The sequence below is a fragment of the Blennius ocellaris genome, assembly GCF_963422515.1.
Source record: "Blennius ocellaris genome assembly, chromosome: 2".
NCBI classification, from domain to species: domain Eukaryota; kingdom Metazoa; phylum Chordata; class Actinopteri; order Blenniiformes; family Blenniidae; genus Blennius; species Blennius ocellaris.
Genome location: NC_137651.1, coordinates 21,356,372 through 21,371,878, shown reverse-complemented (window position 1 = coordinate 21,371,878; position 15,507 = coordinate 21,356,372). Strand labels below are relative to the sequence as shown.

General features: G+C 43.7%; 1 protein-coding gene across 1 annotated transcript; it reads right to left on the bottom strand.

Annotated features, from left to right (window-relative positions):
* Window positions 1-528: 528 nt before the first annotated feature.
* scg2a (secretogranin II a) lies at window positions 529-2,484 on the bottom strand (the record flags this gene model as incomplete). The annotated part of the gene is made up of 2 exons (XM_080510657.1): window positions 529-2,197; window positions 2,240-2,484. 2 exons carry the CDS (start codon window positions 2,482-2,484, stop codon window positions 529-531), a joined length of 1,914 nt encoding a protein of 637 aa, XP_080366783.1.
* Between the last annotated feature and the right edge of the window lie 13,023 nt (window positions 2,485-15,507).

Sequence of the window (15,507 nt, the reverse complement as noted above, 5' to 3'; positions counted from 1 at the left end):
TCTGAAAGCCTCTTATTTATTTACCTCAGGGTTGTACGGGAGGGAAATACAACTGATTAGAGCTTTATTTCAATTTGTTTACTCCAAATTTGCTGTTTTGAAGATGCGCGTGTGTGTCGTACGGTGGTGAGTAAATGGAGAAATGATGCACAGTAAGGAAAAAATAAAGTCAATGCTTTATTAAACCTCAGATATGTCACATATGTTAACATTTAAGAAAGAGATACCAAAAAAAACCCACAAGTGAACTTAAAGGATCCAACACTGTGTGTGTGTGTGTGTGTGTGTGTGTGTGTGTGTGTGTGTGTGTGTGTAGTTGGTGTTCTTGAGCGACCAACTCATACTGAAAAAATAGAAACATCAACTCAACGTCTGATAATAAATATCAGTGAATACATCTGAGAATAAATAAGAACTTTTGTAGACCTACAGAAAGTTGACTGCGTGTGTTTATTTTTTCTTCAAAATACTTTATTTCTCTTCCCTCCATTAAAACAAATATATTCATATATGCATCTACAGGCGGGTTTAATTTCCTTGGACGGCTTTGGCGTCGCCCTCATTAGTCTCTGGGTTCAGGAAGTCTAGGAGTTTCATCACGGCGTCATCCTCGAAGCCTTGAGCTCGCGTGTCGGCGCCTCGCTCATCATCCTCCGACTGTCTTTTCTCGCTCCGGCTTTTGTCTGAGTCCATCTGATTGAAATACTCCTCCATGGCCTTCTCCAACGAGCCCGCCGCAGCCTGCCCGACCTCCTCTCGCTTCACGTTGGCCCTCCCGCCGCCGCCGCCACCGTACGCTGGCTTGGGGTACCGCGCCAGCATCTGAGTCGCCAGATACGCCGCCAGCTCGTCCTCGCCCGCTGCGTCGTCGTAGTTGTTTCTGGGGGAGGTGGGAAGGCGCCTCTGCGTGGGGGCGGGTTCCCCCAGACGCCTCGCCGACTGAGCGCGCAGTCGCGAGGGGAAGCTCTTGTGCAGGCGGGGCTTGGCGGCGGGAGCCGGGACCTCGGAGCCTCCCAGCCCCAGGATCCTCAGGACCTCCGCCGTCCTCAGCTCCTCCGGGGTCTTCGGCCTGTAAGGCAGTCGTCTGCTGTAGAAGTCTGGGAATCTGTGCGTCTTCTTGGGGTAGATCTGCGAGAGCCTGCTCTTTGCCCGGGCTAACTCATTGCTCTTTCGGGGTTTGCTCTGACTCGTCTTGTCCGTCGTTTTGAGCATGTCCATAAGGTCTTCCGGCGGGATCTGGTATTTCTGCGAGACCTGGATGAGCTGGTAGATGAGCCGTGGATCTATGCTCTGAGCCGCTCTCCTCTCGGCCCTCTTTTTCTCCTCTTCCTCCTCCTCTTCTTCCTCCTCCTCGATCTCACGCTTCTGCTCCTCCTCCTCGGTTTTCTCCAGCACTTTCAGGAGGTAGTAGTCCACCAGTTTGGCCATGTCGTCCGGGTCGTTCGACCTTATCGCCAGGTATCGTTCATCGTCTTCCTCCTCCTCATCCTCCTCATCCTCCCCGTCATTGTCGTCTTCATACTCAAGCCCTCGGTCGACCTCGTGTCTGTCTTCCTCCTCTTCCTCTTCCTGTTCTCCCAGACGACCCCAGTCTGCGAGTTTGCCTCCTATGTCATCGTACGCCACATCCCTCACATTAAACATGCCTTCATCTTCTAACTCCTCACCGTCCTCTTCTCCGTCCTCTTCCTCTTGCCTCTTGCGCAGGGTCTTCGGGCTGGTCAGCTTGTCCAGCTCATCGAAGACGGACTGCAGCGTGGCCAGATTCTGAGGAGTGTACTTCTCCTCCACATTCTCATTGGTGCGTTTAAAGGGACTGTCACGCTCTGTCCCTTCCCCATCCCCATCTTCCTCATCTCCCTCGCCCTCCTCGTCCTCCTCGTCCTCGAACATCAGGGGCATCTTCTTGTGGGGCGTGATGCCGTGCTGCTTCGTTCCTGGACCCTCTGATTTGGGGCGAGCTGGCTTTGAGGCTTTTTCTGTCTGCTGGAGTGTGCTGAGGACGGCCTGGAGCAGCTCTTCGCTCTTATCCTCCCTCCCCCCCTCCTCCTCCGCCTCCTCCTCCCGGTCCTCTTCATCATTGCTCTGCACGGGATTGGAAGCCAGCCTCAGCATGGCACGCAGCTTCTCAGTGTCGTCCAAGAGGTCGGCGTCGGACCCTGCGGCGAGAGGAGCGCGCTGCTGCTGCTGCTGCTGCTGCTGCTGCTGCTGCTGCTGCTGCTGCTGCTGCTGCTGCTGCTGCGAGTCTACGCCGGTTCTTTGATGGAGGCCCTGGATGAACTCCAAGGTTTTCAGCATGTCGGAGTTCGGCGACGGGTAGACGTCCCCTCTCTCGGGGTCCGACTCGCTTCCCCACAGTCTGTGTTCTCGGAGCGAGGCCCCGCGGACTCCGGAGCAGCCGAGCACGAGGAGGACGGAGAGGAGGTGAGCCAAACAGAGGAGGAGGGGTTTGCTGGATGTGGAGGTCTCAGGGAATGACGGCATGATGACGCCTGTCGAGGAAAGACAAAGAGCCACATGTCACTGCTGACCTTTACACATGCAGCTAACAGGTTCGCAGCGGTCACCCATCTGGCATTTCTTCAATGTCTTTTCTCCCCCATTCTCAATTTGATTGTCTGATGATCTTTAACAGAGACATTTATTCACCAATTGTCATCAGATCCACAATCCGACAGCGTCCTTCTGCTTAAAACTCAATTTTTATTTTGTGCATTAAACCAAAATGTAGGAAAGTGAAAGTGTCTCAAGAAGGTTTCTTTAGTTTCTACATGACTATGAGACCCAGTAGAAGCCTGTTGCGTTTGCTGCTGCTGGAGGATCAGTGGAAGCAGGCTGCCAGCAGCAGTAATATCGGAGGTATTCAGCTCCAGTATAAATCTCATTAGTTTCAAATTGCTGCTCTTCTGAGTCATGGCCCCGTCGTCAGGGTAACCCGGAGAGACTGATGTTACCACCGAACCTTTATTTTAACACGAAATCCTATCAAAAACAAGGACTACTGTTTCTTTTTAGCCGTGCTCCCTCCTTTACTGACGCGTAAACTGAGACAATGGTGGGATATTTTTAGACTGTGATGAAATATGTATGCAAAACACGCTCAGGTTTTTTTTCTCGTTCTAATGCGTAAGTACATTTTTTTTCTTTGATAATGGAGCCAAGAATGCACAAAACACGTTCTCTCTTCAAGTGTTTTAGGTTTCATTTTCTTTCTATTATTTGCGCTGTGTCTGGGGATACTTTTTTTTTTTTTTTTTTTTTAATTCTTAATCAGATAATTATGCAAACAACCCAAAAGGAGGACAAAGAGAGACGCACAGAGCGGAAAGCGCATAAACCTTAACATATGCGGTGGAGCATCAGGTTGGACGGAAAAAAAAAAAACAGACGTAAACAAACCAAACAAAACCTCTATATAAATGTATATATACAGAGAAAAAAAAAGCTCTGCGGCTGCTTGATGTGTGTGAAAAGACGCATACTTGGAGCGCGAGTGGTGACTGATAGAACAACAATAACCGAATCCTTACCTTGGTGGTTAGTTTTCGTCCAGGCTCGTGAGTGATGTGAGCATCTCTCCTCCTCGTGAGTGTGGTTTGAGCACCGCGGACAGCTCCTCGCGCTATAAGAGGACCCACCTGACTTGTGCGTCAGAGCGCGCGGGGGGGAGGGGAGGGGGGTTGTGGGGAGGTGCACGACTCTGGCACGAGCGCACGGTTGATTTCAATGTGGGAGGGGGGGGATCTTGTCCTTTGGGTATGAATTGAAAGTAGTTCGGCGCCCGCAGCTGCTAAATGAAATGAATAACGATGGAGGAGGAATATTTATGAGCGCTGAAAGACGATATCTGATCAGATTGTTTTCAACACCTCTTCGGCCCCTGGAGTGAGGAAATTCTGATGAAAACAAATGATTTGAAGAAACAAAACAAACAAACAAGATAAATATCTGTTAAAATACGCATTTATATCACTGCATTTGTTGTAACGATCTTTTTTTAAATATATATATATACCTCCAGCCAATAGTTCATGTGCTGTGGAGTCAATGGGGTTGTTTTCTACCTTCATTTCCATAATTATTATTATATTCCCAACATTTCCTGTTCGGCTGAGTTTTTGTTAATTGTGTTTTCAAAAGAGAAGAACGGTAAATGTCAGTTTGTACAAATGTCTAAAGTATGGCTAATATACAGTTTTTAATACCTTGTCATTCGTAAAATGCCTTTCAAAAAGAAAACTAATGAAATCATGAAGTTAGCTAAATTTGTATTAGTCCTTATGACAGGTATTCTTGAAGTCTGCTTAAGGTCTCCTTTGGGGGCTCGAGAGGACTGAAAGGGTCAGAGAGATGCCTTTTTCAACATGTACTGTTCATTTCAACTCCTTAAAGAATAAATGAAGAATGACTAGAAGTCGAGAGTAAAACTCAAATTCATTTTATTACAACAGAAGAATAGATGCGACATTTGAAACTAAAAACCTGTTCAGCGCGGGCTCATCCTCCCACACTCAGTGATCTATAATTTGAAAACAAAAAAAGAATTACAATTACAATATCTTATTTACTATCTTTCACCTCTGCACAGATGTGGATGCTTCCTCCCAGTTTCGTCTGTATTTAGTAGAAACTGCAGCTTGTTGTCAGAAGCTGGAGTCTGCAGCAGCACAGAGGGACAGAGACGGTTAAAGCCCGCCGATGACTCACATACGGACTCAGAGCCTGAGACGGGTGGGGTGACACTGCAGAGGAGAGCGTGCGTGCGTGCGTGCGTGCGTGCGTGTGTGTGTGTGTGTGGCGAGGAGTGGTGGGGGGATTCAGTGATGTTATGAGGACCTTAAATCCTTTATCCTTCAAATTTTAAGAGGATTTTCGGAGTCAAAACTTAACCCTTTGAAAGAAAATCCTTAAAAATTGAGGATGATTTATGGCAGTTTAAGTAACACAAGTAACTTGTGGGTTCCAATGTGACCTTTCAATGTGTCCTGAAACTAATATTTACACAATCTGTATTTAGGAAGCTAAGCTTACTTATTTGTAAGAATTTATAGATTATTTTCGTGTTTTTGAATGCAAGACTACAATCGCATAGGGTTTTAGGGTGATGCACGTAGCTGCGATGGTTAATCAAAGGGTAATATGCTGCAAAATCTTTAATGAGAATGTCCCACAAAGATATAAAGTGGGTGTGCGAGAGAGACAGAAAGAAAGTGAATGTGAGTGAGCTTTGCCAGCAGCCAGAGTGCTCTCTATTTTTGGCTGCCTGTCAAATCTCGTCTAGTTTGGATCCGTGTGTGTGTGTGTGTGCGTGTGTCTTGCATCGACTCCTTCATTCATAAATCCTTTTCTGTACTGCGTCAGACGCGAGCTCCGCCTTTCCTCCACCGACCGCCTCATCTGGTATTCATCTGAGCTCTTTTTGTTTTCATCTCTGTTACATTTGCTGTGGAGAAATATTCCTTTGTGTGTGTGTGTGTGTGTGTGTGTGTGTGTGTGTGTGTGTGTGTGTGTGTGTGTGTGTGTGTGTGTGTGTGTGTGTGTGTGTGTGTGTGTGTGTGTGTCCAGGAGAAGAAAAATAACCCATTCACATGTGAAACATCTCATTCAATCACTCACAGATCCTTTTCATTGTTGAAAGACATAGAAAAAAAACAACCAAATCAGGAATAGACGCTGAATATTACTGCTCACGATTTTGCATGCATTCCCAGTTTGGAGCTTTTAAAGCAGTGCAGAAATATACAGGCAATCACTGGTGCTTTAAAAGCCCCTTTGCTTAAATGTGCAATGAGAAAAAGACTGATGACTCATACATCCATTCACCTCATTAATGGGCTTTAAAGCCTCAGTCCTGCTGCATTCACAACTCCGAGCTCCCAATTCACATGAGTCATAAAATATTTTGCGCTGATCTCTTTTTGTTCTTGTTTAAAACGGTGAAAGACTGCGGCTCTTGTTAAAATGAAGTCAGAGATACAGATGAGCAAAGAGAAACCAGGACACACACACACACACACACACACGCACACGCACACGCACACGCACACGCACACGCACACGCACACACACGCACACACGCACACACGCACACACGCGCACGCACGCACACGCACACGCACGCACGCACACACACATGATAAAGCCCGAGCTGTCTGGTTAATTGCTTGTGGTTGTTTCCGTGGCAGGATTACTAGTAAACAGAAACTAATTACAGCTCAGTTCCACCCCCGTTCTCCTGGAGAACTTGCGGGGTTCTCTCAGGTCGAGTGACAAGTTTCCTATAGGCAATTAGCAATTAGTTCCCCTTCTGGTACCACCACTGCCATGAGAATTTCACCACAGTCTCATCAGAGTGATTCGACCGATGGAGTTTATCCAGCAGCAGGAACACTATAACCATTAAAACACGTTTTCTGTGATCTTAAATGAACGAATATTGTTGTCTTAAACTTGTTTTGAAAACCAGAATAAATATAGAAAACCAAAGAAATCCCAAAATACATACACGAATGAATGAATGACTGAAATAATTGAGATTAAAAGAAGATTCATGAATTGCAATTTAATGAAAATACGAGACTAGATTGATCATCTGTATTTTGAGAGATGCAGCCACTTCATGAGGTGAATCTTAGTCATTTCCAAGATACCAGTAAAATGAATTATAGCAATCCAACTCTATCTTCTGTTCATAGTTAATGTTTATAATGTATTGTTATCTGTGCACATGTGTCAACAGCACCACCTAGTGGACTGGCAGCACACACTGACAATGATGTAGTTAGTATGCCGGGCCATGGGAGGGCGCTGTTGTTTGATTTTGTAATGAAACCACACAGATATCTGTGCAGAGAATGCACTATAAACGTGAAGGAAATGGAGAGAACCCGACATCCGTGTGGACTGATGACGCATGGGATGCTATCAGGGGTGAGTCTCAACTATTAAACTATTGATATGGACGATAAAACTTGAATACTGATCGCGAGTCAAACCACTATGGTCGCCATGTTTGTTTACAAGTGGATGAGCAGAAGGAAAGGGTGGGAAATGGAGATATGCGCATGCGTAGTAACAGGTTCGGCACGCAGCCTCTGCAGGAGGGAGAAGCGACCGTGAAAGAATCTTTCCACCTTGGGAGTTGATATAAAAACCTGGATACAGTAGATCCGCACACCGGTGTCATGTAAACGGACCACCAAAAAGTGAAGAAAGTTTTGTGGATACACTCGTATGCGTTGACGAGTAAACGGGGTCTTAACTGTATAATATCATTGCTTTTCAACTGATCAATTAGTAATGTCACATGTTCTACCATTAAAGACATGTTTTAACTTCATTAGTTGTACTTTGCATGTTGGAAATTGTACAAATGGCTACATAAAACCATATCATATTGGTTTTTGTCTTATTGTGGAATGCGTTTGCTTTGTTTTGGAAATTCAGAGACCAGAGAGTCTCAAAGAGGTTGGCATCATCGTATCAAAAGGGGATTGGTTCTGATTGATTTATTAGAGCAAAATTAATCTGTGTGGTTGAAACGTGACAGTAAAATATCCCTAATGCGACACAAATTGTTCGAAATAAGGATGTAAAATGTATTTATGTACTGCTCAAACTGAGCATTCGATTCAGGAATCATGTTGTTATGATACAGAAGGTGGAGTTTTTGACAAAAGAAAGTATTTTCAGGCTGATCGATACACCCTCACCCCTCATGGTGTTTGTTCCTGTGGCGACTGACCGACTGCTCCCCGCTCATGACTACCGGGCCTGGCAGCCCATAATTCTGCTGCTTAACTCAGGCTGTCAAGAGCTTGACAGAGCTGATGTGGTCAGAGGGGAGGGCGGCGTGGAGAGGGGGGTGTTGTGACTGGAGCTTTGACGTCAGCCTCTCCTTTCCGCTCGTTACATGAGCGTGTGTTTGTGTCTGGGAATGGGTGTGATGCATCAATTTCTTGCTCTTTGGTGAAATGCGAGCTGCAGCACCAGACTGTGTCCGAGGCTTTTACAGCACACCGGGGCAGATGTGTGAAAGACTGATGGTCCTCATTACATTTTTTCGCAGCAAAGTCATCCATTTCTGAAAAAAACGTACATGTTTACGGCTCTCAAAGCTCAAAATAACCTGGATTTAAAGAACAATGTTTCATTTGTGCATTAGTGGCCGAGAGATTAGGGAAGCAGACTTGCTCTTGGGAGTTTGCAGGTTTGAATCCCATAGTTGGCATGTCACCACCATAGAGGATTGGTCAATTCTTCAACAAGGAATTCCCCCAAGGAGATGAATAAAGTTTGATTTGGTTTGTTCCCAAGTATTTTACTCAATTTCATGATTTATGTAGCTTGTGTTTGCGTCCATTTCTGTGTTTCTTGCTTGGATACAAAGGCAACGGAAACTGATTTGTGTGTCGGGATGAGCATGCGTCACCGGTTTACCGACACTTTGTGAGGATTATACAGCGGAAACAATCAAACCACTTTAGCTGTCATGAAAACACAAATGTATCCAGCAGAACGGTAAGCACAAACAAACGATTGAAGCAGGAACACAAAAGACACAGGAGGCGTTCTGCAGAGACTTTTTTCTTTTTTTGAGGTACAACCAAGATTGTCAGCATTACATAGATAATACTTCAACTTTACGTTCAGATCAAACCAATACACCTCACTCACTACATACCTAACTTTATGTTTAGTTCTTCTAAAAAAGACGGCAGACCACATCATTACATGGATTTGAAGTGTGGCGTTCGCTTAGAAAGCTACAAGGGATATTATATGAGTCTTCACAGCTCTTCTGGAGATGTCAAGAGCAGAAATGAGGCTCCTATGTTGTTTGATCATGTGTATGAGAGAAGAAGCGAGTGGCTGCAGTGGTTAAAAAAGGGCAGAAGCGCTAAAAACAATGTAGTTTTCATGTTGGACAACTACTGGGTGCTGTTAGTTGTTTTTGTAATGCATGACAAAGTTAAAGATAGACAGTTTTGCCATGATTACAAAGTTGATATCATGATAAGGTCTTTGGTGGGATATCTATTGTGCGAGTACAAAACAACAACAAAAAAGAGAAACATATTATTACAAGAACTATGCTTTCTTTATATTTAATGGAAAAGATAGATGTTATTGTTCCTACTTGTATTTATGAGAAATACAGAGGTTCTGCAACTTGTTATGATGAGGTAAAGTGGCTCCGCTTTGCATAGCAATGAACTGATAAATATTCTTCACAGCAAGAGAAATGTCCCCTTTGTGAATGATAACCAATCAGGTAAGTAGCCAATCTACTACTGGAAGTTCAGGGTGGTGAGAAACACTGCTTAACACGGGAAGCTGTAAGATAGTGCAACCAAAATGCAATACATTACATGTGGGAGCAGTGAGCACGGCAGTGTGTGTGTGTGTGTGTGTGTGTGTGTGTGTGTGTGTGTGTGTGTGTGTGTGTGTGTGTGTGTGGATTCAGAGTTACTCAGTTGTTGCTCTAGGTAACAGGTGCTAACTGGCTAAATTTGGTTGCCTGCTTCACTCGTGCTGTGATTGGACGAGAGTGAAAGTACAGCATTGCCTTTTATAACAAGTGTCTCCCTGCAGTACAAGTGCCATCAAATGGTCTTTTTGAATAACGTGTGATTAGTACTTCATGTTCTAATCACATGTTCACTGCACACAGATATAGAATGGTGCATTGAAAGCTACTAATTGATATGTTTATTCGCTAATTACGTCTGTGTGCTTTCTGTAAACTTATCCGAACTAGAAACAAGTGTTAATCTCTGTAGTTCACCACCCACTCACTCCAGTCTATTCTTGGCCGAACTTCATCAGTGTTGTCAGAACACATCGTACAGATGTGGCTTCACCACAGTAACAGTATGATGGCCCATGATCTTTCTCCTATGATGTAACTTTCCATTTTACCTCGGTTTTTCTTGCCTAATGTCACTCAAGAGATCCAGAAAGTAATAGAAAAGAAGAAATTGTTTGAAAAGAATTGCAACATAGTGTTATGTTTTTATTGTTGCTTGAGTTAACTGAGCATTTCATTGTGAATTACTGTGACTAAGTTACATTCATGTTCTTCTCTTGGTCTTTGTTTCCTGGGCCGGTCCTCATGTCAGCCAGTTTGGTCATAGCGCTTGATGGATTTTGCGACTGCACTTGGAGACACATTCAATTCACATGCAATTTTCCGGACTGAGTGACCTTCAGTTCCTAAAGTAATGGTGGGCTGTCATTTGTCTTTACTTAGTTGATTGGTTCTTTCTAAAACATGATTTCTAACAGTTGTCAAATGGGCTGTCAGCGAGGTACCAACCTGACTGCTGCACAACTGATGGCCCCAACCCCATTAAGAAGGCCAAATATTCCACAAAATTAACAATGACAAGGCTCAGCTGTAAAGTGAAAACCATGACCAAGAGTTTGCAGCGCTGTCAACTAAGCAAAGCGCGGCCACTTTGAAGAATCTATAATCTAAAACCTGTTTTGAGGGGTGTGTATGTTTGTGTATGTATATTTGTGTACATATATATATATATATATGTTTGTGTGTGTGTGTATTTCTTTGATGTTTCTGCTTTCCCATGGTGCTCCATAGTAAAGTAACAGAACTGATAGGCTGTTGGCACATAAGGGAATATTTGCTGTTTACTTCCTCCTGAAAGACTAAAATAACCCCGCCCCTCCCTCCTTGGCGTACCCCCACCGGCATGGCAGAGAAACAGTCTCTCTTGCTGCTGTGACACATTAGAGAGCAATAGTGCAGGAGCAGGGGAGGCTACATGGGAGTCGCCTGGAATAAACCAGGCTTTCTCTGCCGGGTTAGGGTCAAAAATCCCCTTTAGAGCTCCTCAACTTCACAGGAATTCACCTTCTGATCCGAAAAAACTGCTTTGAAACAGTTGTGAAGACTCTTTCTTTCTATTGTATTACAGAATAGATTTATCTAAGACAAAGATAAAAGATATTTAATATTAATATTTCCACATGATAATTGAACCTTTCGGTGTTGATCAATAAAATAAATTGAATTGCTCCGGTAGCGGCGGAGCACTGCAGTTAATGGCAGCCAGTGGCGTGTAAGGGTATGTGTGAAATAAGTCAATTTAATAGTTACAGACCCTGTGAGAAATGGCACCGTTTTGCCCAGAGAAACTGAGGTGTGGATGAGAATGGACCCATACATTTTATGAATTCCCTGTGTTCTAGTATTAAATATTAATATTGTGTTGTCTTGGTCTCGGGTTAGATCATCTTGACTCAAACACTAGTTACTGGTCCAGTACAATTCATTTAAATCAACATTTCAAGCTCTGCAAAAGCTGGACAATGAGCCCTTCATTCAAATATAGCACTCATGGGCAGTGGCTCCACAACACCTAGAGGGTAACATCTAGAAACATCTGGAAACATGGTGGGTGGGATGGTGTCCATCATAAAAAAAAAAAAAAAAGGATTCCAGCATTGTATCTGTACGTCTGACCACCTGTAATGTTGCTGAGTGTTTAGAAAATGCAGGGAAAACAAAAGGAAACGCTTGGTACTTGTGGTTAAGTGAGCGGGATGAGGAGGGAAACCATCACACGGTTTCATCACAGACTCTTCCTCCAGCCAAGGCAGCGATGCAGGAGTCACGTCAGCGCCAGATTCAATATCTAATCTGTTCAGGACTACAGAAATGGACACAAAATCTAACATTGATCTCATTTCGGGTTTATCTTTGGCTTTCTGCCTTTATTTTTTTTCATTCAATATTTTACAAACTATCTTCAGCTGTTGCTATCTGTTGCTTCCTGTTATTGATTCTCCTCTGATCCCAGAGCTCCCGCTGCACAGATCTCTTGAATTATTTATGAACATCTTTTCCTCTCTTTTCTCGGGTTGGATGGATATGGGCAGATAAATCTTCCTCTCAGGGCTCAGCAGATTGTTGTACGCATTATCTTGCAGCAAGAAATCAAAGAAGCGTGAAACCTTTGCGTGCACTTACTCACAGCTTTAGCTACGCAGTGATACATTGCAATGCAAATCAGAGAAGCTAAAGGGAGTGATGAAGTTGCCGAGGATTAATTTAATTTGTTGCTGCTGTAACACAACAAAACAACCTTTACACCGATGAAGGGTCGTATGAATTAACTGGTAATTTGATGTGCTTATTCAAAGAGCTTGTTGAAGTTGGAGCTGTGGGCAGGAATCTCTTTAAAGGATTATGAATTCCTACTAATGATGGAAGTAGATGTGTATTTTGAGCATCCTGATAGTTAGCAAACACTGTTATATGGTTGTGATCGGATGTGAAGACACGGTGGGCTGAACCTCTGGCCAATCCAAAGGTTGTATGTTACAAAATGTAAGAAGTTGTCTTTAACCATTCTTATAATAGCAGGAGAATGGCAAATGGATGGGAAACCAAACAAGAAAAACTGTTTCGATTCACAAAATCTTTCAGTAAATACTGCTGATGCATTCCAGACAATAGATCCAACTATCTTGAGTTAATAGTCTTGTGTCATTTATCCTTAACCTTCAACACTTTGCTGCAGCGGCATAAGGAGTATTACACACTTCAGGTGGTCAGCCAACAATAATACTACCAGTGATGAAGGGTAAAGTTTTCAATTTCAAGTGAACAAATGGCAGGAGCTCACAACTTCTCTGGCGTGTCCTCAAGCTGTCAGTTCTGCACGATCGAGTCAAGACATTGAACTTTGATCGTTGATTTCTATATTTAGCCACTGCAATAAATTGAAGTGTGGTTCACTCCTGACATGGAGAGAAAAAAAAAAGTAATTCCTTTCTGTAATGAGTTCTTTCAGTGCCCGTGAGACTTTCTCTGACATTCCACATACAAGTTTTGTGAGTATATTTGCAGATGATTGTGTGTCTTTGTGTTTGTCCTGTGATGGTTTGGCAACCAGTTGAAAGTGTAACCTGCTCTTTGACCATTGCATGCAGCCCCTTCAACAAAAGCCCAGATTTTGATCAATGTACCGATGGTTGAACAGCTTCAGTTAAGTACTCTTTAAACAATTCATAAGCTTATTCCACAGTGAAGGTATTTATACACTCAAACTCCTCGGACAGTCCACTTCTTGCAGATGTGAAAATTCAACTCATCAATTTAGTGTGGACCAAATAAGTGAACTCTGGTTTTGACAATTTCCCAGTACTGCCACATCCTTTATTCTAGAGGGAATCAATGACTCACCTGTTGCTCATGCTGTGCGACTTCCAAAGTTAAAAAACGGAAGTCCCAGAAAGACACAAATGTCCTGTGCTGTGTTGTTTTTTCTCGTGTGGCGTTTAACAAGATGACTGAACTGATTGGCTAGTTGTACATGGCCCCGGCCTGTCAATAACACTGGTTTTCATCTTCCTTGTGCCTTTTTAATTTTGTAGTCAGTGTATGTTTGAAACAAGAGCAACCCCAAAGGAGCAGCTATCGCTCTTGTCACAATGTGAAAGTGAACTGAACCATTCTCCATTCAGTCGAACCAAATCCCTGAGCTGTCTTTTCTGAACTAGTCAACACCAAGTATCATTGTTTACTACCTGTTTTCGGTCTCTCCTTTCTGTCTATATCGGCTCTACAAATCTGAGGACTGTTACGTTCGTCCGTCTTGACCTCGGCTCAGTCTAACACCTGCCATGTTATATCACCTCCTCACGCAGTGTGACACTTCCATAAGTGCAGCTCCTGTCAGTGGAAAGAACAGCGGTGTCTGCCTCACACCTATAACAGGTGATGACTAATCTTCAAACCCGATTAGACGTAAGATAGGTGGATTTATCAATACATTGATAGCTAGTAGGCTTTATGAAAAGATCCCAGTCTATAAACAATGACACGTTTATGAAGTTGGATATCTGGATCATTATGTCACTTTCCTAACAGACATTAGTATCAAAGTCGGGTAGGTTGTCAAAGACCTCTTGATGCTGCTGTTGACTCTTTGCCTTGTTGAAAGTGATCATCTGATCTGAATAATAATGATAAGAATGATAAGAATAATGTCCATCCAGCTCTCACTGACCTACACTACTTGTAAACTGTGGTCCAGATGCACGTAGTTTCCTCTATTACAACCACAGAAAATCAATCCAGGAAACATGCTGGACAGTTTCACATTCTCATTAAACCCAACAGACACACACCAAAGAGATTAATTTCTTTTTCAATTAAACCTTGATGCAGCTGATTTCACACACTGGCGTTTCACCCCAGGCTGCAGATGTGACCGATTGAAGTCATTCAGAGGCTGCAGGTAAACTTTTTTGTTTTGGTCAGTCCAGTTCTGCGTCTTCTTCTCCGATCAGTGACGAATTGCTCCTTTAATTGCTGGTTGAAGTCTCCCCCAGCTGAGCGGTTGCTAAGTGCCCAGAGAGAGACAGGAAGCGGCATTAGGACTGCGGCTGTCTGCTGTATCCATCTGTGACATCCAGTGGGTTCGGGAAGGACGGGGGGGGGGGGGGGGGTCTGGATGTAGAGCCAGGATGACTCATAGGTCAGCTTTGCTGGAGTGAACGAGGGAGCGCCTGCATGCACCTGCCAGTGAACCCTACATCTTTGTGTTTACACGTTATGCAAAGTCACCAGGCTTGATTTGTTTGTGAGTCCCTGGAAGAATCCCCCCCCCCCCTCCTCCCTCTGAAGTATTCAACCTCTGCAGGGCGACAACACAGGTTGGCAAATACATACAAGCCTGTTTTTCTTTGTTGGAACAGTTCCTCTTTATTTTTCTCCTTCTCTTACATGTGTTGTTTCAGGATGAGTTAGTAATTGCAAGCACTTTCCACTTTGCTCTGAGCCTCATGTTTCAAATTCTAACTTATGAAACAGTCGGTTTGATTACTGACAGCCCTGATTAACAAGATTTACGACCATGAGTGTGTTTTAAGACACCAGCTATTTTCTAAGGTGGATTCAACAAGACTTGTTTACACAACAACGTATTCAAGTCAAAACACAAAACTGTCATTGTGTTTTTTCTGTTCCTTTACATGACAACAGAGCCATTGAAAACGCGACGTTTTGAAAAGGATTGGGCTCTATCTCCATGTAGATGGCGGAACCGCTGCTACTGCGCATGTGCACCACGGCCATAGTAAGTAATTCTTCAACTTTGTCGTCTGTCCATACAAATGTCTGCGTACTTGCCATTGGTAAAAGTTATCGGGTATTGTTCTCGTGTGCGCGTGTTGTTTTGTTCTTTTGTATTACAAAAACAAACAACAGCACCACCGAGTTTGTTTGGCCCCGTTTTCACACGAGTGTTAGAAAAGACAGTATCTTTATCATGAGGCCAAAGTGAGATTTGAAAACAAAAATAAAATGAGTGAGGAAAAAAAATTATTGAAGAGTCATAAATTACGAGTCAGACAAAAAATATGGGTGTAGCATGTTAATGTCAAACTGTTACAGCGTTAAGCCCCTCAATTAAGCATTAAGCCACTCACCATCCTCAATGCTGGATCAGCATCTTCATGCGTGTGCACACGACGTTC